Consider the following 22159-nt stretch of genomic DNA (forward strand, 5'->3'; position numbering starts at 1 on the left):
GGTGGGTGCCGGGCCTCGCCATGGCCGTGGCGGAGGGGCCGCACAGGGTCCCGCTGGTGCCAGGGGCGAGCGGAGGGGCTGAGGGCGGGCCTTGGTCACAGGGGTCGGCCTGGACAAATGACCTTTCGACAGTGGGCATTTGACCACCGGCCGGTGTGCTCAGTGGTGGTCTGTCAGCCTATGGACAGGAGGTCAAGTACGAGGCCCGATCCCCAGTGAGGGGCGTGCAGGAGGCAGCCGATCCATGATTCTCTCTCATCACGGCTGTCTCTTTCTCTCCCTCTGCCTTCCTCTCTGAAGTCAATAAAAACATAAAAGTTGGGATTGGACCTTAGGTCTGTGGCTGGGCCTGGCCCGGGGCAGTTGCTGGCAGTTCCACTCGCCGACTTCTGTCGGACCAGCCCTCCCCTGAGGAGGAGTGATGGGCAGCCTCGGAAAGAGTCACTGGAGCCCCGTGGTTGGCAAACTGCAGCTCGAGAGCCACATGCGGCTCTTTGGCCCCTGGAGTGTGGCTCTTCCACAAAACACCACGGCCTGGGTGAGTCTATTTTGAAGAAGTGGCGTTAGAAGAAGTTTAAGTTTAAGAAATTTGGCTCTCAAAAGAAATTTCAATCGTTGTCCTGTTGACATTTGGCTCTGTGGACTAATGAGTTTGCCGACCACGGGCCTAGACGAACGAGGGTGGAGGCGAGGGAGTGGGGAGGAACAACGGCTGACGAGGTGACGGTTGAGAATTTTCTAGAAGTGTCCAGATGCTTCAGCTCTACGATGAATAGGATAAATGTGTCCTGTCACATCATCATAAAACTTTGAACGAGAAAGGCAAGAATGAAATCTTAAAAGCCGACTAAAGCCTCAGGAAAACGTCACGTTATTTAAAAAGGAGCAATAAGACTTACATCTGACTTCTCGAGGAAACTGGGAGCCGGGAGACAGTGGGAAGACCCCTCGGAGCCTGAGAGAAAGCGCGGCCAGCGTCCTTCCCGCCGATGAGGAAGCCCCAGCCACCGGGAAGACGGCTGGCGAACTTGACCTTGTTAAAGCCAACACACCCTTAAGAGGGTGAAGAGGCATCCCGTAGAGTAAGGAGGTGTTTGCACACCTCGTATCTGAGAAGGACTCACAGCCTCTATCGAGATAAAAGGCTAATGTGCAGTGTCCCCTCGGGAGTTCGACCGGGAGACCGGGAGTTCGATCGCTCGCTATGCCGTGTGCTGACAAGGGGGGCGACGCGGAAGGAAGGAAGGAAGGCCCGATCGGCCTGATCACCGGCCGGGCCTGGGGACCCTGCCCGTGGGCGAATTCCGTGCACCGGGCCTCTAGTAACGTATGCCGGCCTCTCACAAATCAGTAAGGACGAGGCGACGGCTCCATTCAAGAACCAGAAAGGGCAAAGCCTTAGGCCGGCACAGGGCAGGGGCACGTGCTCTCAGGAAGAGGGCAAAGTGGACCCCCACACCTCCTCGCACCCCCAAAGTAACAGACACGGCAGCACCTCGTGGGCGGGGCTGTGGTGCCTGGAAATGCCACGCAGTGTGGGCGGGAGAGGCAGTGGTTCGCGGGACACGGGACGCCTGTGCACGTGGAGCCGTGTCTTACCGCGACGGGCAGCTCCTCCGTGCTCCCCCCGGGAGCCATGCCGCACTCAGCAGCACGACGCCCCGTTACGTTCCAGTAGAATTCCTTTTTAGAGAGAGTGGTCAGTGCTGCTCTGAGGAGCGAGGGGGGAGATGATTTTCAGGAGTCCCGTGAGCTGTGCACAGCGAGGGGACCCCGCCCGGCTCCACGCGGGTCCGCCCCCCGTGGGGCCCTGTCCGGCCGGCGTTCCAGGCAGGAGACTGGAGGGGGCTTGTTGCCCGGAGCCCGAGGCCTGTGCTCCTCGCTGACCCTGTGGTGGGTGTCCCCGGGCCGCCGCAATGACCTCAGGGTTTCGTCTTTCTCACGGGAAAGGACTCCGGCGGCCGCGGGCGGCGGCTCTCCTGCGTGTCGGAGGGACCCGCACCCTGGGCCTGGAGGGAGGAGAAAGCCGCCTTTGTTGCCGCCTGGAGCTGGAAAGGCATCACAGGGGCCCCTCCGCCCGCCCTGGGCCGCGGCGCAGCTCCGACCCGCTGGAGCTCAAGACCCAAATCGGGCCTTTGTGAGGAGAATAAGGGCGCTTTCTGGTCCTTTCAGGAACGGGAAGGGCTGCGGGTCTCACTGAGCCCTCCCCCCGTCCGGCTCCTGTCCTGAGCCCTCCCCCCTGGCCCGGCTCCTGTCCTGAGCCCTCCCCCCTGGCCCAGCTCCTGTCCTGAGCCCTCCCCCCTGGCCCGGCTCCTGTCCTGAGCCCCCCCCCCCTCATCCCCGGCTCCTGTCCTAAGCCCTCCTCCTCATCCCCGGCTCCTGTCCTGAGCCCTCCCCCCACCGGGCTCCTGTCCTGAGCCCTCCCCCTCATCCCCGGCTCCTGTCCTGAGCCCTCCCCCCATCCCCGGCTCCTGTCCTGAGCCCTCCCCCCCATCCCCGGCTCCTGTCCTGAGCCCTCCCCTCATCCCCGGCTCCTGTCCTGAGCCCTCTTCCCCCCCATCCCCGGCTCCTGTCCTGAGCCCTCTTCCCCCCCATCCCTGGCTCCTGTCCTGAGCCCTCCCCTCATCCCTGGCTCCTGTCCTGAGCCCTCCCCTCATCCCCGGCTCCTGTCCTGAGCCCTCTTCCCCCCCATCCCCGGCTCCTGTCCTGAGCCCTCCCCCCCATCCCCGGCTCCTGTCCTGAGCCCTCCCCCCCATCCCCGGCTCCTGTCCTGAGCCCTCCCCCCCATCCCCGGCTCCTGTCCTGAGGCGCGGGCCTGCTGGCCTTGGTCACTGCGGTGCTGCAGTTCTTGGTGGTGGACTTGTTGGTTTCCGTGCCCAGCAAGCACGTCTGGGCGCTGGGCTCTCGCCGTCCATGGCGCTGCCCCCAGGCCCGGCCGGCAGCCTTCCTGTCCCAAATGTGCGGGAAGAACTGGAGACGGGATCATGTCCCTGCGCGGGGCTGGGGTGGGGGCGGGGGGAAGCATGGCCATAGCTGTCGTCCAGGGGACCCTGCTCACGATCTGCAGGCCCCCAGGCTGAGTGGGTCCCCTGACCCCTGGAGTCATCGCCCGGGAGGCAGGGACCAGGGGCGGCTCCAGGAGGCCTCTGCGAGGCCCTGGCTGAGGCGGGGCGGGTGCCGCCACATGCCCGCTGCAGCCAGGCTTGGGGTGGCCGAGGCGCGTGCACGGCTGCAGGGCGGGGCCGGTGTCCGCCTGTTCCTGACCCCTGCCCACCACTCATAACTGCCCCATGCCCAGTGGCTCTGCGGGGACGAAACCTCAGCACAGGGTGGAGGCCCAGGCCCACTGCCCTGCCAGGGTGGGGTGGGGTAGGGGATGAGAGCTGGGGGATGGGGGTGGGGTGGGGGATAGAGGTGGGATGGGGATGGGTGGGGGATGGGGTGGAGGATAGGGGGTGGGGGATGGGGATGGGGTGGAGGATAGGGGGTGGGGGATGGGGATGGGGTGGAGGATAGGGGGTGGGGGATGGGGATGGGGTGGAGGATAGGGGGTGGGGGATGGGGATGGGGTGGAGGATAGGGGGTGGGGGATGGGGATGGGGTGGAGGATAGGGGGTGGGGGATGGGGATGGGGATGGAGTGGGGGATAGGGGGTAGGGTATAGGGATGGGGTGGAGGATAGGGGATGGGTGGGGGATGGGGTGGAGGTTAGGGGGTGGGTGGGGGATGGGGTGGAGGATAGGGGGTGGGGGATGGGGATGGGGTGGAGGATAGGGGGTGGGGGATGGGGATGGGGTGGAGGATAGGGGGTGGGGGATGGGGATGGGGTGGAGGATAGGGGGTGAGGGATGGGGTGGGAGAACAGGCTCCCTGAGGCACCTGGTGGGTGAGCCAAGACAGCCTCACGGAGGAGCCGCTGCTGGCGAGGGGCCGGGCCTGTGGCCGGCTGCGCCATGGTAACACCTGTCGTCATCACAGAGTCCCTGGGCCCCTCCGGCCGCGCTGGCTGACCCGGAGGAGAGCGTCCACGGGGGCGACAGCACGCGACAGGGCCCCGCGCAGGCGCTGCTCCCCGAGCTCACCGAGCAGGACCTGGAGGCCGTGCGGCTGCGCGAGGAGGCCGTCCTGCGGCTCGAGGTGAGGCCTGCGTGCGCGTGTGCGTGTGCGTGTGCGCCGTGTGCGCCTGTGTTGTGTGCGTGTGCACTGGACCCTGGGTTCCCTGTGGTGATGACACGCCCCGTGGTCAGCAGACTGAGGCCGCTCCTGCCTGAGCCTCAGGGGGCCCTCCCTGGCCCCGGGGGTGTGGAGAGGTGGGGCCCAGGGGACCCATCAGAACTGCTCGGTGTCTTGCCTGCCACCCTGGGTTCCCCAGTCGGGCACAGAGCTGGGGCCTGCCCTGGGGGGTCGGCTCGGTCCCTGTGGCCGTGCCGGGGCGCACACGTTCCTGAGGCGCTCACGCCGTGACCAGCTTCCTGATGGCAAGGCCACAGGGCAGGCTCCTGCCATCACCCGACGGCACGGACGGCAGCCCTGGCACCTGCCCAGCTGGGCCGAGGCCTGCACCTGCCTGGGTCTGGGGGGCCTGCAGTGGGGGGCTGGCTGGGGCACTGCCTGTCCCCGGTGCTCTCTCCCTGCCCCGCATCCGAGGCCGAGGGCAACCCCTGACACGCCCCAAGCGGCCGGCCCCAGGGTCCAGGTGTCGCGCCGCTGGGGGTGGGGGCCGCTAGCAGCCGCAGAGCCCTGCCAGGAGGGGGACGGGGAGGCGGCCCTCAGGGCCGCCCCAGCTCTCACTGGGTTTGCGCAGAGGCACAGGCTGGTGGGCGTGGAGGACGCAGGCCGATGTGGCCGAGGCGGTGTCTGGGCCCCCAATTAAGTTGTGTCCAGGGGCTGCCTACTCCCCCTGCCCCCCCTCCCCCCACACCCCGGGCCGGCGTGCGACCAGGTTCTGTGGCTCTGTCCCCGGCCTGTCTGCTGCACTTGGTGGTCTGTCCATTCACCACAGCCGTGCCAGAGGCCAGGCCCTCCCGCCCGGGGCCCCCCCCCCCCCGGGGCCCTCCCCCCCGGGGCCCTCCCTCCCGGGGCCCTCCCCGCCCAGAGCCCTCCCCCCCTCCCGCCCGGGGCCCTCTCCCCCGGGGCCCTCCCCCCCTCCCGCCCGGGGCCCTCTCGCCCGGGGCCCTCCCCCCGGGGCCCTCCCCCCTCCCGCCCGGGGCCCTCCCGCCCGGGGCCCTCCCCCCTCCCGCCCGGGGCCCTCCCCCCCTCCCGCCCGGGGCCCTCTCGCCCGGGGCCCTCCCGCCCGGCCCCCCCCCCGGGGCCCTCCCCCCGGGGCCCCCCCCCCCCCCCCGGGGCCCTCCACTAGCGAAGGTGGAGTTCCCGCTGTCCGTCCCGCAGCCACGCACCTCCGTCCTGCACTCCCCGTCCTAGGCTGTCCGTCCCGCGCCCTCTGACCCGCGCCCTCTGACCCGCGCCCTCTGACCCGCGCCCTCTGCTTGCTGCTGAGCACACAGCCCCGAGCGGGGCCTGGGGTCCCTGGGTCACAGCAGGCTTCAGTGCCCCGCCTGGTCCGACTTCCTGTTTAGCTGATGGTCTCGTGTATCTCTGTCCACCGGAGTGGAAGCCCCGGGGGCAGGGTGTGCCCGTCACTGCTGTGTTCCCAGCCCGAGGGGCCAAGGACACTGGGCTCAGTGACTGCTTCCTGGACGAAGGGTGGGTGGGGGGTGGTGGGGGTGGGGTGGGTGAGTGCGGGTGAGGCTCCTCGGAAGCCTGTGGGTGAGGGGCTGTGAGTGAGGGGCTCTTCGGACTTGGCTCACGCACCTTCTCATCCGCCCCCATAAGAGCCTGTGGGAGGGAGACCCCGTCCCAGCGTCACTGAGGCCGGAGAAGCCCTGTCACTGGGCCCAGGCCATGGGGGTGGGGCCTTGCTGGGCCTCGGCCCGGCCGCCTGACCGGAGCGGGCTGTCCTCGGCTCTGACCGGAGCGGGCTGTCCTCGGCTCTGACCGGAGCGGGCTGTCCTCGGCTCTGACCGGAGCGGGCTGTCCTCGGCTCTGACCGGGGCGGCTGTCCTCGGCTCTGACCGGGGCGGGCTGTACTCCGGGCTCTGACCGGGGCGGGCTGTACTCCGGGCTCTGACCGGAGCGGGCTGTCCTCGGCTCTGACCGGAGCGGGCTGTCCTCGGCTGTGACCGGGGCGGGCTGTACTCCGGGCTCTGACCGGGGCTGCTGTCCTCAGCTCTGACCGGGGCGGGCTGTCCTCGGCTCTGACCGGGGCGGGCTGTACTCCGGGCTCTGACCGGGGCGGGCTGTCCTCGGCTGTGACCGGGGCGGCTGTCCTCGGCTCTGACCGGAGCGGGCTGTCCTCGGCTCTGACCGGAGCGGGCTGTCCTCGGCTCTGACCGGAGCGGGCTGTCCTCGGCTCTGACCGGAGCGGGCTGTCCTCGGCTCTGACCGGGGCGGCTGTCCTCGGCTCTGACCGGGGCGGGCTGTACTCCGGGCTCTGACCGGGGCGGCTGTCCTCAGCTGTGACTGGGGCGGGCTGTACTCCGGGCTCTGACCGGGGCGGGCTGTCCTCGGCTCTGACCGGAGCGGGCTGTCCTCGGCTCTGACCGGGGCGGGCTGTACTCCGGGCTCTGACCGGGGCGGGCTGTCCTCAGCTCTGACCGGGGCGGGCTGTCCTCGGCTGTGACCGGGGCGGCTGTCCTCGGCTCTGACCGGGGCGGGCTGTCCTCAGCTCTGACCGGGGCGGGCTGTCCTCGGCTGTGACCGGAGCGGGCTGTACTCCGGGCTCTGACCGGAGCGGGCTGTCCTCGGCTCTGACCGGAGCGGGCTGTCCTCGGCTCTGACCGGAGCGGGCTGTCCTCGGCTCTGACCGGAGCGGGCTGTCCTCGGCTCTGACCGGGGCGGCTGTCCTCGGCTCTGACCGGGGCGGGCTGTACTCCGGGCTCTGACCGGGGCGGCTGTCCTCAGCTCTGACGCCTGCCCCCGCGCTGGCCTCCCTCCCGGATGAGAAGGACGTGGAGGTCAGGCAGCCACGCCAGGTCAGGCAGAGCCGGCTCCATGCGCCCGGCAGCGCCTCCCGGCGGGGCCGGCTCTTCCTGTCTGCGGGTAGGCAGTACCGTCTCTCGGGGAAGGAGAGGCTAGAGGAGAGGGCGCATGCCCGACCATTGCCAACGCAGCGGGCTGACCGGGAGCTGTCTGGCTCGCGGGCCTGGCGCCCACCACGGCCACTCCCTGCTGCGCCTGCCAGCCCAGCTCACCTGCAGCTGGAGCGTCCTGTCACCTGACCCAGGTGCCAGCTCACAGCCCCACTGCTCGGTTGCCATGGCTACCTGGCAGCTTAGGAGGGAGGAGGCCGGGTGAGGAGGGGCCAGGAAGCAGCTTGAGGCTGAGCAGGGCCGGCCCGGCCCTCCCGTAGTGGGTGCTGGGAGCCCCGGCAGGGTGCTGCCCTGGCTGAAGTCTGGCTGATACGGAGCTGTAAACCCCGAATAAATCAGCACAGTTCGCTGCTCCATCAACCGGAACCCACGTCCTTGTAGGTGGAGGGTGGCCAAGACCCTAATTGTAAGCGGAGCTCGTGCGACGGAGAAAACGCAGTGGCATTTCGGAGCGCACGCCCAGGTTTTACTGTGTCCCGTGCAGGTGCTCGGAGCCAGCGGCAGGAGAGCCAGGAGGCTCCACGCCTGGCACATGCCCCGCCCCCAGCACCCTCATGCACCGCGGTCAGGGCTGCTTGACGCCCGGAGGACCCTGTCTGGGCAGCTCCAGGGGTGTCTCGGCCCCCGAGCAGCCCGGTCCTTCAGGCCCCGACCAGCCAGCCCCAAGCCTACACCCAGCACTGAGGGCGGGACTGCGGGAGCGGGGTTCCCGCCCTGGCTCCCGGGATCCAGACCTCTGGGGTGTCCTCCAGGCTGCCTGGGCGCCGGGCCCCACCTGCCCCGGTGTCCCCCGTCCGGGCTGAGGCTGCCCAGGCCCGGGTGCCCTGCAGTGCCTGGAGGGTCGCTTGTCCCACCAGCACCTGTGCCCAGACACGCCCACGCCAGCTGGTCTGCGCTCCTCCTGGGCACCTCCTCCCGCCAGCCCCGCAGGAGAGGTCTGTCCACTGAGGCCCAGGCCGAGGCTGGCGTGCAATTGGTCAGCGCACCTCGGCGGGTGGGCAGGAACCTGGAGTCTGTGGAGGTGGTCAGTCTGTCCGTGGCCCTGGCGAGCCTGCAGCCCTTGTCTGTGACCTTGGTGTCTCGGCCTGAGGGTGGCACCTCAGCTCGGCCTCCCAAGCCCACAGGGCGCCAGGAAAGGCCCCGGTGACGCAGCTCCCACAAAACGGCTCAGGCTCGGGGCACGCGCCCCCACCCGGATGCACAGACCCCAGGGCCGGCACCCGCAGGCCCCACGCTCGTCCTGGCCGTGGGCCCCGATCCCAGTGATTGACTTACGATCAGTGGTGTGTGGGGGCTTAGGCTCGTGCTGATCGTGCGCTTCCCAGAACTCCAGGGAGGAGCTGCGTCTCCCTGCCAGAGGCTGCAGGGTGAGGTGACCTGTGGCCATCGATCCTGTCTCAGAAGGAGCTAATGAGCGGGAGGGCGGGCCGGCGGGGGCGGGGCAGGTGGGCGTGCTGTGGGCTTGTCTCCCCAGCATCATTGCTGCTCTGTTGGGCAAATGGAGTTAAGTTGGAGTTGGTGTCATGGGAGATGCCAGAGGCAGCGTGATGTGTGGGGCAGGGGATGCCCCAAGTCCTCAGGGTCCAAGTTTCTGCTCCTCACCCCACACACTAGCTTCATGAAGCCATGCAGCGTTTGTATAGCAGTGGGGCTACCATCCACCCACCCACCATCCATTATCCATCCATCATCCATTCATCCATTCATTCATCCATTCATCCATCCATCTATCCATCACCCATCATCACCCATCATCCATCATCATCCATCATCCATCCATCCATCCATCCATCCATCCATCCATCCATCCATCCATCCATCCATCCATCCATCATCCATCATCATCATCCATCATCCATCATCCAGTCATCCATCCATCATTCACCCACCCATTCATCTACCATCCACCCATCTACCCATCCATCCATCTACCCATCATCCATCATCATCCATCATCCATCATCCATCCATCCATCCATCCATCCATCATCCATCATCCATCATCCATCCATCCATCATCCATCATCATCATCCATCATCCATCATCCAGTCATCTATTCATCATTCACCCACCCATTCATCTACCATCCACCCATCCACCCATCCATCCATCTACCCATCATCCATCCATCCATCCATCCATCCATCTACCATCCACCCATCCATCCATCTATCCATCCACCCACCCACTATCCATCATCCATCCATCATCCATCCATCTACCCACCCACAACCCATTATCCACCCATCTACCCATCCATCCCTCCATCCACCCACCATCCATCCATCTACCCACCATCCATCCAGCCACCCATCCATCTACCATCCACCCATCCACCTATCCACCCACCCACCCACCACCCATCCATCCATCCACCCACCACCCACCATCCATCCACCCACCACCCACCATCTATCCATCCACTCACCATCCTTCTACCCACCTACCCCCCCCCCGCTTCAGGATTCACTGGCAGCGCCTGTGTGTGGCCTATGCAGTGCGGACACACAGAGCGGAGCCCGTTGGGGGTGGGGTATGAAGTGCCTACGGGACTGGGAGCAGACAGCTCTTCCCTCTGCTGAGGGCTGCGGGGCAGTGCTGGGGACCCTGTCCTGCCCGGACTCAGCCCTCAGGGCCACACTGTGCTCTGTGCCGGTGTGGAGCCATGGCCGCGGCACTCGGGGAGTTTGGGGTTGGCCGGGGAGACAGCGTGCAGACCCCAGCCCTGCCCCTGACTCGGGGGCTGACCCGGCACCAGGCGGGCGTGTCGGCGGCTGGCTCTCGCCAGCACTCGGGTGCGGGCCTGGGCCTCCACCGCAGCCCGGCAGCTCACGGCACCGTCTTGTTTCCACAGAGCGACCTGCTGGATGTGACCCAGATCCTCAAGGACTTGGCCTCCATGGTGTCGGAGCAAGGAGAGGCCATCGGTGGGTGCCACGTGGCCGCCCAGCCACCTGCTCCCCGTCCAGCTGCCCGCTCCCCCGGCGTGGGCACAGCTGCGCCGGGAGGAGCCAGGCCAGGGCGGCTTCTGGGGTCTGAGCGGTCTCCTCGCCTAGGAAACCGGGGGGTGGGGTTCATACAGGAAGGCCCCACCCATTCTGCTCCTGGACGAGTCCTGGCCTCCATGGCCCCTGGGTTCCTCCCCGCCCCAGGGCTGCACGAGGGAGGGCAGGAGCGGGAGTGCTGGGGGGGGGGGGGCGAGGGGGCACCTGAGGTCCTGGTTCTGCTGCTGCTGGTCCTGTGGCCTCTTCCCAGGAAGCGGGGTGTGTGTGTGTGTGTGTGTGTGTGTGTGTGTGTATGAGTGTGTGTATGTGTGTGTGTGTGTGTGTGTGTATGTGTGTGTGTGTGTGTGTGGGGGGGCAGGACTGCAGGAGTTCCCTCCCGTGAGGGCCGCCAGCCCCCCCGTGGGCCAGCCCCCACACTGAGGGGCCCCCCCACTGAGTGGCCCCCCCACACTGAATGGTCCCCCACACTGAGTGGACCCCCCCACTGAGTGGACCCCACACTGAGTGGACCCCCCCACTGAGTGGACCCCACACTGAGTGGACCCCCCCACTGAGTAGCCCCCACACTGAGTGGTCCCCCACACAGAGTGGCCCCCCCACACTGAGTGGCCCCCACACACTGAGTGGCCCCTCACACGGAGTGGCCCCCCACACTGGTGCTCAGGGGGGTTTCCCTGCTGCTCCCCTGGCCCAGGTGCCCAGAGCCCACACGCTCAGCACCCGGCCAGGCCCAGGCCCCCCCTGCACCCGCTCCTTGGCTGAGCGAGGCCCCTGGGAGCCCATGCCATGCCTGAGCCCTGCCGGCCTGGGCTCTGCTCATGTCCGAGACCCAGGGGAGCCCGTGACCTCCCGGCGCCGTGTGCACCCCAGGAGGAGTGAGTGGCGAGGGCGCCACCTGCCCTGGGCCTGTCACCCCTCAGGGCGCCCTCTGCCTCCAACCCGCCCTGTCACCGTCCTCCCGACACCCGCTCCTCGGGCCTCAGCGTGGCGGCTCAGCCTGTCCCGCCTCTGGCCGCCTGCAGCAGGGTGGGGTGTGCCAGACGGACACTCAGACGTCACCCAGACGGCGACGGAGTCCCAGCGGCAGACTGACCAGAGGGACCGGCTCCGGCTCGGGAGGGGAGGGCAGGGGAGGGCTGACCTGGGCAGCCACGGCCGGGCCCAGGGCCCAGCGCCTCTAAGATGCCCGCCTCATGGGGCTGTTCCCACAACCCTGCGGGCGGGGCGGGGCGGGGCCAGGGGCCTCCTGTGCTCGGCCGCCTCGGTCCCCCCCTCAGGCTCAGGCGTAACCGATCCTGTTGTCTGGTTTGCAGATAGCATTGAAGCCAGCGTCGAGGCAGCGTCCTCGCACACGGAGGCCGCCAGGGAGCTCCTGGCTGGAGCCAGCCGGTACCAAGTAAGTCAGAGGGACAGCCCGGCCTCCTCCCCTCCCCATCCCAGAAGCCTCAGGCTGACCTCCCCGGAGAGGGGCACACCACGGGGCATTTCTGAGCCCAGGACTGGCATGAGGGCGGGGAGAGGGCTGGGTGGCGGGTCTGCACCTCCAGGGTGGTCGCCCTGCCTCCTGCGGTGTCACCCGTGGAGGGTGCAGGGCCCTGCCTGCTGCGGGGTGGGGGGATGGATGGGTGGATGGGTGGATGAGGGGGTGATGGATGGATGGGTGGATGGGTGGATGAGGGGGTGATGGATGGATGGGTGGATGGGTGGATGGATGGATGGATGGATGAGTGGATGGATGAATGAGGGGGGATGGATGGGTAGATGGGTGGATGGATGGATGAGGGGGGATGGATGGATGGTGGATGGATGGATGGTTGGGTGGATGGATGGATGGATGGATGGATGGGTGGGGGGGATGGATGGATGGGGGGGATGGATGGATGGGTGGATGGGTGGGGTGGATGGGTGGATGGAGGGGGGGATGGATGGATGGGTGGATGGATGATGGGTGGATGATGGATGGGTAGATGATGGATGGGTGGATGGGTGGGATGGATGGATGGGTGGAGGGTGGATGGGTGGATGGGATGGATGGGTGGATGGGTGGATGGTGGATGGATGGATGGGTGGATGGATGGATGGGTGGATGGGTGGATGGATGGATGGGTGATGGGTGGATGGGTGATGGATGGGTGGATGGGTGGTGGATGGGTGGATGAGTGGATGGATGTAGGGAGGAGGATGAGAGGAGGGAGGAGATGGATGGTGGATGCGAGGTAGGTGATTGAACAAAGGATCGGCAGATGGATGAGCAGGTGAGTGGGTGGATATACAACAAACAGAGGGGCAGGGTGGGGATGGACAATGGCCAACTTGGGTGGGCACAGGTGGGGGGTGGGCAGATGGGCACTGGGTGGATGCAGATGTTGGTTCCTGCCTCAGGCAGCGCCCCCTCTGACAAGGCTCTTGCACCCCATGTGCTCCCCCAAATCAGGCGGGCCTGGGTTCAAGGCTGGCGCCGCTGCAACCCAGCTTCATGGTGACTTGGGGGTGGCCCCTCCTTTGAGCCTGCTGGATGGCGCTGTGAGGGGGACGTGGGTGCCACGCCTGCTGTCCATGCTGCCGGGGCACTGACCCCGCCCAGGCGTGCGGAGCCTGAGCTCAGTGCCCAGCCCTCGGCCTGTGCGCCTGCACCCTCGCGTGCTCACCCGGTGCGGGGCGGGCGCTCTGGGCTGGGGGTGGCGTGTGGTTTGGGGTCCCTGAGACATTCGGCTTTATGTGTTTATGTATTTGTTATTATTAATATATTTCTATTGATTTCAGAGAGGAAGGGAGAGGGAGAGATAGAAACATCCATGATGAGTCATTGATCGCTGCCTCCTGCACGCCCCACTCGGGGGATCGAGCCCGCAACCTGGGCTTGTGCCCTGACCGGGAATCAACACTGACCTGGTTCCTAGGTCGAGGCTCGTCACTGAGCCCCGCCCCGCCAGGCGTCATTCCTGATTTATAGGCCAGGGTTGGGGTTAACCCCGCCTTTGGGCCTGCCCAGGGTGTCTGGTTCGAGGGCAGGGAGCTGGGAACTGGCCTGAGAGGCTGTCAGGACGCTCTGCAGCTGGCCCGGCCGGCCCTCCGAGGTTAGACTCCCAGGCCAGCCCTGCAGGGCCCCAGTGCTCCGCCCAGCACCCCCCTGCTGCCCCAGCTTTGCCCGGTGAACCCCGGCCGCTCCGGCGAGAGGTGACGAGGGGACACCACCGTGGCGGGTGTTGGGGGACTGGCGTGTGCGTGGGAAGGTCCCTTTCAAGGCAGAAACAATGTGGTGTTAAAGTGGTGGGGAATGTGGGCTCATTTTCAGCAGCTGTATGCAAATTGCATGCAAATGAGACTATTTTCCTTCAAGTTCAGAGGAACAGTGTTCTGGGTCCCGTGGGCCCAGCCTCTTGCCCTCATTCGGAGCGGAGCCCCTCGGAGGCTGGCTGGGCGGGCGGCCACCGCCGTGCTTCCCAGAGGAGCTGGCCCTGCGTCCCGCCTGGGTCCTGGCCCAGCTCTCAGGGACTTGGCGCGGCCCTGAGCGGTGGCTCAGCGCGGACCGTGTTCCCACATCCCTGCGCGGTCCGCAGGCTCAGAGGAGAGCGCCACCTCCACATCACGATGGAGCTGGGTCACAGCCAGTGGGGGCCCCGCGGGGACGGACACCCTGGGGCCCGGCGCCGGCCGCTACCGCTCCCCACCCTGCTGCCCACGCGTTATTAACCCGTCTCCTATCGGTTGCCTCTCGACAGCAGAAAAGAGAAACCACAGGATTAACCCTCGAACCCTGAAGTGCGTGCTCCGCAGAGAGAGGGTGCGGGTGGCGGTGGAGGAGGCCTGACGGCAGCTGCTCCTCTAATGGGCCACAGCCTGGCTCCTGGGCGGGGCCTTCGCGGGCCTAAATGAGGCTCCGGACAGACGGCAGGGCGGCAGGGTGGAGGCAGCGCCGCGGGGATGGGGATGGGGATGGGCAGGTGCGCGCTCACGGGTGCGTGGAGGCGTGGGGGAGGGCGTGAGCAGGAGAACCCCCCACCTTGTCCTTCCGTGTATGTTTGTTTGTTTATTTTGTTGATCTCAGAGCGGAAGGGAGAGGGAGAGGGAGAGGGAGACATCAGTGATGAGAGAGAATCATTGACTGGCTGCCTCCTGCACGCCCCCCCCTCCCCACGGGGGATCGAGGAGCCCATAACCCAGACCTGTGCCCTTGACCGGAAATCTAACCGTGACCTCCTCCGTGTCCTTTCCTGATGATGGTTCTGGGGGCCCTGGCTTCTCCTTTGGAGCCCCGGCCGCAGGGAATGGCCAGCTCCCGGGAAGGTCCCTGTGACGGGCGCGGCGTTTGAGAACAGAGGCCTGACCGCGGGTGGGGGTGGGTCGTCTGGTCTCATTCCAGCGACTTGGGCTTGAGCTGTCACTCACCTTCTGTGTGACCCTGGGCCTCAGCATGCCCATCATTGAAATGGGCTCCTGGTCCGGGCCGGCTCCGGCCCGAGCGTCAGCACTACAGACAGCGCACGGCTGCTGCTCTGCAGGAGGGGCGGGCACCCGGGTTCCTCAGGGCCCCTGTGCCCTCCTCGCTGGACACGGACCCAGGCCTGGCGCGGTGTCACCTGGCCGCCCCGGGGGCGCGGGAGAAGGACCGTCGCTGGGGATGGTCTCTGTGCGGGTTGTGGCGGCGGGACCCTCACACCGTGCGAGTTCCTGGCCAGGCCGACTCCGTGGTCTCCACGGGGAGAGGAGGGTAACTGCTGCTGCGGGGCGGCCACGAGGGCTCGTTGGGGGCGGGGCCTCGCCGGGGGCCTCGCCGTGGGCTCCAGGGCCGGCGTGGTGGCACGGGAGACGCGTCTACAGAGCCTGGTTCTCCTCGAGGGAGCCAGTCCGCCCTCCCCATCGTCCGAGGGGCCGTCCGCGCCCGCCCTCCCGCCCGCTGCCTGGCGGCTCTGCCCGCAGTCGGCTCCCACGCGTGTGGTTGGGTCCCTGCCCCGCGCCACACGACCCTTCGCTGTCTGTCACCCCGCTGTGCGCTAGTGACGCTGTCTGCAGGCGGACGTCACCCTGCTCTTCGGGGCGCGGCCCCTCCCTCGCCTGGGCCCCTCCCGCGCGTATTTGGGAGCCGCCGCGGGAGGTTCCGGAAGCAGCCCTGGCAGCGTCTCTGGGCCATTTCGCCTGTGAACACAGGACGTCTCGGCTTATTTCCGTCTGTGGTGACGTGTTTAGTACACTTAGCCCGGGCGGCGGGGCTCAGTGGTTGAGCGTTGACCTCTGACCCAGGAGGTCACGGTCCTGGTCTCGGTCAGGGCACAGGCCCGGGTTGCCGGCTCGATCCCAGTGTGGGGCGTGCAGGAGGCAGCCCATCCGTGATTCTCTCTCATCGTTGATGTTTCTCTCTCCCTCCCTCTCTTCCTCTCTGAAGTCAATTCTACTGTATGTTTTTAAAAAGTTCTTTAAAAAATAAAAATAAACACACGCGGACCACGGCTTTCTCCAGCGACAGCCTCCCCGTCTTTGTAAAGGCTCCCTCCTCAGCCAGGCGTTGGTCTCTGAAACAGCCCGCAGCGCGGGGGCCGGCGGCGGGAGGGCGTGCCCCCTGCCAGGGAGTGCGCAGGCCGCCACGCCTTGGAGGGTCTTGTCTGCCGCTTGCCTAGGTGCCCTCTCAGCTTCCCTTTGATGGGACCCCGTCGCGGACAGCAGCGCGTTTCCTCTCCCCTCGGCGCCCCGTCCTGGCCACGAGGGTGCCCCTCCATCCCCTCCCCTCGGGTGGCCCGCCCTCGCGGTGCCAGCACACGTGGGCTCTCTGGCCGCACCTGGGCGACAGGCCTCGAGGTTGCAGGGACCCCATGGCCCGTCCCAGAGGAGGCGCCGGGGGACCTCGGCGCCCGCACCCTGTCCACGCCCTCGGGACAGAGTGCCCGGGTCAGCGCAGAACGCGCCGTTGCGATCCGCCGGCATTTGAAACCCACTTAGAACACGGGGTATTTTGGATGCGAGCACTTAAACAATCCATTCCACACCCATCTACCCAAACCCGCTGATTTTGAATAATTCTTTTGAAACGGAGTCTAAATATATACAGAGACGTTTCTGAAATGCCACGAATTCCGAAGACATGTGCATGAGAAACAGCTTCTGAGGACACGGTAGGGTCGGGAGGTTCCGCGGGGACGAGGGTCCCCGTGGGCCAGAGGGGCAGCTCCCCGCACCCACGTGCCCACCCAGCCCCTCCGGGAGCCCTGGGGAGTCACTGCCCGCTCTGCCTGCCGGGACCTCGGGGACCTCGGGGAGCAGGGCCTGGGTCCCCGCAGGGCCCTGCAGACAGTGCGAGGGGAGCTCCCCCAAACCCCTGCCCTCCCTTCTCCCTGCACCGCCTCCCTGAGTCTCCCCAGGGAGCCCTGCACACGAGGCAGCCCGGCCCTTTGGGTCTCTCTGCTTCACGCTTTGTGAGAAGGTGCTCCCCACTGGCTGGGCCTACACCGCTGCTGGTCCCTAGGCCCGGATGGTGGTCCGTAAGGCCCGGATGCTGGTCCGTAAGGCCCGGATGGTGGTCCGTAAGGCCCGGATGGTGGTCCGTAAGGCCCGGATGCTGGTCCGTAAGGCCCGGATGGTGGTCCGTAAGGCCCGGATGATGGTCTGTAAGGCCCGGATGGTGGTCCGTAAGGCCCGGATGCTGGTCCCTAGGCCTGGATGCTGGTCCCTAGGCCCGGATGGTGGTCCGTAAGGCCCCGATGGTGGTCCGTAAGGCCCGGATGCTGGTCCGTAAGGCCCGGATGGTGGTCCGTAAGGCCCGGATGCTGGTCCCTAGGCCTGGATGCTGGTCCCTAGGCCTGGATGCTGGTCCCTAGGCCCGGATGCTGGTCCGTAAGGCCCGGATGCTGGTCCGTAAGGCCCGGATGCTGGTCCCTAGGCCTGGATGCTGGTCCGTAAGGCCCGGATGCTGGTCCGTAAGGCCCGGATGGTGGTCCGTAAGGCCCGGATGGTGGTCCGTAAGGCCCGGATGCTGGTCCGTAAGGCCCGGATGGTGGTCCATAAGGCCCGGATGCTGGTCCGTAAGGCCGGGATGGTGGTCCATAAGGTCAGGGTGTTGGTCCGTAAGGGCTGCAGAGTGCGGGCCAAGCTTCTCCCAGGCCTGGGGTCATGTTCCTGCCCGCCCTGCCCGCCCTCCCGCCCACTGGCTGTCCCCGAAGGACCCCCTGCCCCTGGTCTCAGTGGAAGGGGACCAGGCAGAGGGGCACCTGGTGGGGGCCCTGGGACTGACAACCCAGCGTCCGTCCTTCCTCACCGCGGACACGGAGCCCATGAGGCCTGAGGGCGGCATGTGCAGGGCCCTTGCCTGGACCCCGCTGGCGGTCATCCTGTTTCCATTGAGCCTCGCCAGGTTTGGGGCGGCACTGGGCTGAACGTTGCCTCATCTTCGAGAGCCTAGTGGGAGAGGGGCAGGAGAAGAGGGTGACGGCGGCTGTGCTCTGAGGGAAGCAGGGGCCGGGGAGCCCAGTGCGAGGGGAGCATCAGGGAGGGCATCCTGGAGGCGGCGCTGCTGGAGTTGGTTTTGGAGAATGAGGGAGAGTTCTCTAAATGAAGGTGCCCGGGCTGAGGGAGGAGCTCGTGCAGGGGCCCCACAGCACTGGGAGGCTGGGCAAGCCCGGGGCCCGGGACCTCCTGGGGCCTCCTGGGACCTCCTGGGGCCTCCTGGGGCATTGTGGGGCCTCGTGGGGCGGCCGGAAGCAGTGGGTCTGGGGCTCGGAAGGTGGAGCTCTTCCCCAGCCGGTGGATCAGCTTGACAGTGACCCGACGGGAGACTCCGATCGGCAAAGACACTAATTGGGCCCCAATCGGGAGCGTAATTGGCGTTAATTGGCTCCCCACAGCCTCCTGCTGAGGGGCTGTCATTTCAGACAATCAGTCACAGCCGATGCTGGGGCACCCGGGTGTGGGAGCGAGGGGCAGGCGGGGCGCCCTTCCTGGGGGCGGGGCAGGGCTGAGGACCCTTCCTCACTGGCCTCGGCCCACTCTGCCCCCACCCCACGGACGGGGCGGCTGGGACCGGCATCGGGGCCTCACGGATCAGGGGCTGGGAGTCCGGGGTCAGGAGGCCGCAGGGCTGGCCCTGAGGCCCCTGGTCCGGCCCGGACCTCGGTCCCCGCGTCCGCTCTCCCTGCGTCCCTGGGCCCAAGCCTCCGCCTCTCCTAAGGACGCCGTCAGACGGGGTCCGGGCCCACCCTAGGGACCCGCTATGGCGGGGTCACCTCTGTGAGGGCCCCTCAACAAGGAAGTCCCCTCCGGGCCCTGCGGGTCGGGGCTCAGGAGACGGGGAGGCACAGCCAACCCTGACACCCCCTCCCAGGTCAGCGCCGTGCTGTCCCCGAAGCTCTGTCCCTGACCGCCAGCCCAGGGGGAGGGCTTGATGTGGACATGGGCGCGTCCATCCCTCCATCCGTCCGTCCGTCCATTTATCCATCCCTCCATCCATCCGTCTGTCTGTCCATCCTCCATCCATCTGTCCGTCCGTCCGTCCATCCGTCTGTCTGTCCATCCTCCATCCATCTGTCCGTCCGTCCATCCATCCATCCATCCATCCATCCACCCGTCCGTCCAGCAGCCCCACCTGGGTCCGGGCCTCCTGCCTTCAGGAAGGAGCTCCAGAAAGTGAGGGGCGAGCTCTCCGCACCTCCATGGCCATCCCGGCGCCCCCTGCGGGACACAGAGGTGCTCACAGGAAAGCACCCGTGCTCTTGGGAGTCCCCCCCCGCCCCCCCCCGCCCTCACTTTCCCAGAAAGTCCCCGTGTGGCCCCTGCGTTTCCGTCGGCCCTGGTGGAGGCTGTGTCCAGGGGCTCCCACTCATGGGGGCTCCTGGTGGAGTGAGGTGTGGCCTCTTCCCCCTCAGGCTGCCCTCCCTGGCTCTTGTTCTGGGGCTGCCCTGAGCCCTGAGATGAGGTGTGGGGGAGGAGGTGCTCCTTCCCCTGCCCGGGAGCTCCCCCTGGGAGGGGGGTGGGGTGGGGGTGGGTGCAGGTGCTAGGCCTGGGCCTGGAGTGGGAGGCGGTGGGAGGGATGCTGCCTGGTACCAGGAGGGAGCTGGCAGGGCTGGGGCTCTGAGCACCCCATCAAAGGCCCATCTCCGCCTCCACCATCTGTCCCAGCCGAGCATCTGGCAGCCGGGCCCTGCCTGTCACCGCTCGCCCTCCTCTTCCCCTTGATGTTGCTGCAGAGGCCCAGTGGGTTTGCTGGGTGGGAGGGATGGGGGGGGCGGGTGCTGGAGAGGCCAGCTGGGTGGATGCTGATCAGAGCCTGGGAGTCCTGGGAAGTCCTCCCTCCGTCCCCACATCCTCTCTGGGTGACCGGCCTGCTTCTCATAGGATCACCCTCACTCCAGCTGGGCCCTGTGGCTCCCGGCTCCCCCTCCCCTGTTCAGCCTGGGGTGGGGGTGGAGGATGGACAGGAGGCTCAGGAGGGACAGGCCTGAGTGTGGATCACACGCCCAAGCGGGAGCCTGCCGCTGCCCAGCGCGAGGCCAACGCCGCGTCCCGGAAGGCTGAGCCGGGCCGGGCTGGGCACCTGGGCACGGCCCTGACAGATGGCGGGCGCGGCGCCAGTGGGTCCCGTCAGCTGGGCTCTGCCTGGGCCACGCTGACGGGGGCAGGGGCACAGCCGGGTCACGGTCAGGCCTCGATGCGGGACGGGCGTGAAGCCAGACTGTGGCCGTCCCCCCTTCGGGCACCCAGGGCCGCGTCGCAGGCTGCTCCGGGCTCGGTTCGCTGCCGGCTTCGTGAGGGAACCGGGTGTGCAGGGGGGCGGGCACCTCGGGCACCCCGTCTGTGGGGGGGGAGGGGGGAGGGGGGAGGGGGAGCGAGCCTTGCTGCTGGTGCCACTCCTGCTGCCGTCAGGAGCTGGTGGCCTTGGACTGGTCTCTCTCTTTTCTTTGTTTTTTTTTTTTTAAATCTTTATTGATGTCAGAGAAGAAGGGAGAGGGAGAGAAACATCAATGATGAGAGAGAATCATGGATCGGCTGCCTCCTGCTCACCCCTAATGGGGATGGAGCCCACAACTCGGGCGTGTGCCCTGACTGGAAATGGAACCATGACCTCCTGGGTCATAGGGCGACGCTCAACCACTGAGCCACCCGGCCGGGCAGTCTCTTCGTTGCTCTGAGCCCTCACCTGCAGACGGGGGCAGGGGGAGGGCATTTGCCTCCCAGGAACAATGCAGCCATGCCCACCCCATCCTGGCCCCCTGTGCCCCCTCCCGCACACACTGGCCTGTCTGTTCAGCAATGTGTCTCAGATGCACCCACACCGGCTGGGGCATGTCACGTGACCTCTGAGCCCGTGTCCTGCCCTCGGGCCCAGGGCCCTTGTGATGACGGCTGGTCTTTGGGCTGGTGTGTGGGCCCCTCCCGAGGTGGAATGACTCGAGGCAGCTGGATGCGGCTGGTCATCCCAGCAGTGCCCACACCTGAGAGCCGGACCTGAGAGCCGGACCTGGATCCGCACCCCACCTCCTCCAGGAGCACCACCCAGCACCCTGCCACCTCCACGCCCAGCCCAGAGCCGCTCCTGATGGGCTTGGTGCCAGCTCAGGGCAGACCCCTCCCGAGGGACAGCTTCTGCCTCGGCTCTGCCCCAGGGTGGGCCCGGCCCTCTGCATGCCACAGTCCCCAGCGGGCATGAGCCATGTGCCCCCCGGGTGGGAGGTTGGGGGCCAAGACACAGTAACCTCTTTCTCCCTCCCAGCTCCAGAGACACAAGATCAAGTGCTACTTCCTGTCGGCTGGAGTCACCGTCGTACTGGTCATCATCCTTGTCATCGCCACCTCCGTCCCAAAGTGATGCCACCTGTGGTAGGTGCCCCCGTCCCACACCCTCATTCCTCCGTCACCCACCCACCTGTCTTTCCATCCATCATGCAGCCACCACCCATCTAACCCTCTGTCATCCATCCTTCTATCCATTACCCATTCATCTATCCATCCTCTATCCATCATCCATCCATCCACCCAACCATCATCCATTCATCCATCCACCCATCCATCCATCCATTTATCATCCATCATCCATCCATCTATCCATCCATCATCCTTCCATCTATCCATCCATTATCCATCCATCCATCCACCATCCATACGTTTATCATCCATCCATCATCCATCCATACATACATTTATCATCCATCATCCATCCATACATTTATCATCCATCATCCATCCATCATCTATCCATACATACATTTATCATCTATCACCCATCCATCCATCCATCCATCTCTGTGTCAGGCCCAGGTCAGGCCCAGGTGTCTCAGCAGGGAACTTGGCAGAGGGGGGCCCTCTTTTCCTGGAACTCACAGCCAACCTGTAGCTCCCGTTACTACTCACTGACTTCCCGAAGGTGATGTCCGGCCATTCTCCTGGGCAGTCAGTGAGCAGAGGCTGCGGGCCGTGTGGTGGGCATGTGCTGGAGCCCTGGGGAGGGAGGAGGCCCTGGTGGGGAGACTCAGTCGGGAGCCTCGTGGAGACCCGTCGGGGCTGGGGAGTGGGGAGGTCCCAAGCTCAGTGCCCTGGGCAGGAGCTGGAGGGGGACCCGATCGGGACAACAGGTGACGTGCCTTGAGTGACAGCGCGGAGCCGCCGCTGCGTGCCAGGCAGGTGTCTGAGTTATTTCTTGCTGGGCAATACTTAGCTTAAGGCTTAGTGTCCAAACGCAGCCCCAGACGCTTATCGCCCATGGTTTCCACGGGCGAGGAATTCAGAGGTGGCTACTGGGCAGCTGTGTGAGGCCGGGCTGGGACGCCCCAACAGTCAGGAGCCGGCTCTGGTCTGTGCTGGGCTGGGGCCTGGGAGGCTGGGAAGGGCTCACAGGACTGTCAGCCTGTGTGCCAGACCGCTTCCGCCTCCAGGTGGGCGGGTCCCAGCCTCACTGCTGGGCGGGAGGCAGGGCGGTGTGGTGACCTCGCTGCTGATCCAGGGACAGAGGGCGGGGCCTGGGGAGGAGGACGGGCCGGGGAGGGTGGGGTGGGGCGCGCAGTAGACAGGACTCCTGCTGGTCACGA

At 66.6% G+C, this 22159-nt stretch overlaps 1 protein-coding gene across 6 annotated transcripts in view; it reads left to right on the forward strand.

The window, feature by feature from the left end:
• TSNARE1 (t-SNARE domain containing 1) overlaps window positions 1-22159 on the forward strand; it is a 41004-nt gene that overhangs the window by 14050 nt on the left and 4795 nt on the right. For 4 of the 6 annotated variants that reach the window (XM_054708641.1, XM_054708642.1, XM_054708640.1 and 1 more), the window contains exons 7-11: window position 1; window positions 3979-4137; window positions 10004-10076; window positions 11468-11550; window positions 20848-20954. The exon at window position 1 is cut by the window's left edge and continues 59 nt beyond it. In XM_054708641.1, coding sequence (XP_054564616.1) covers window position 1; window positions 3979-4137; window positions 10004-10076; window positions 11468-11550; window positions 20848-20943 — 412 coding nt within the window. In that variant the 3' untranslated portion in view covers window positions 20944-20954. Of the gene's footprint in view, window positions 2-3978; window positions 4138-10003; window positions 10077-11467; window positions 11551-20847; window positions 20955-21386; window positions 21402-22159 lie in introns of those variants that run through there. The other 2 variants (XM_054708643.1, XM_054708646.1) reach the window with 2 other exon arrangements.

This window comes from Eptesicus fuscus, chromosome 19, assembly GCF_027574615.1.
Source record: "Eptesicus fuscus isolate TK198812 chromosome 19, DD_ASM_mEF_20220401, whole genome shotgun sequence".
Classification (NCBI taxonomy): Eukaryota; Metazoa; Chordata; class Mammalia; order Chiroptera; family Vespertilionidae; genus Eptesicus; species Eptesicus fuscus.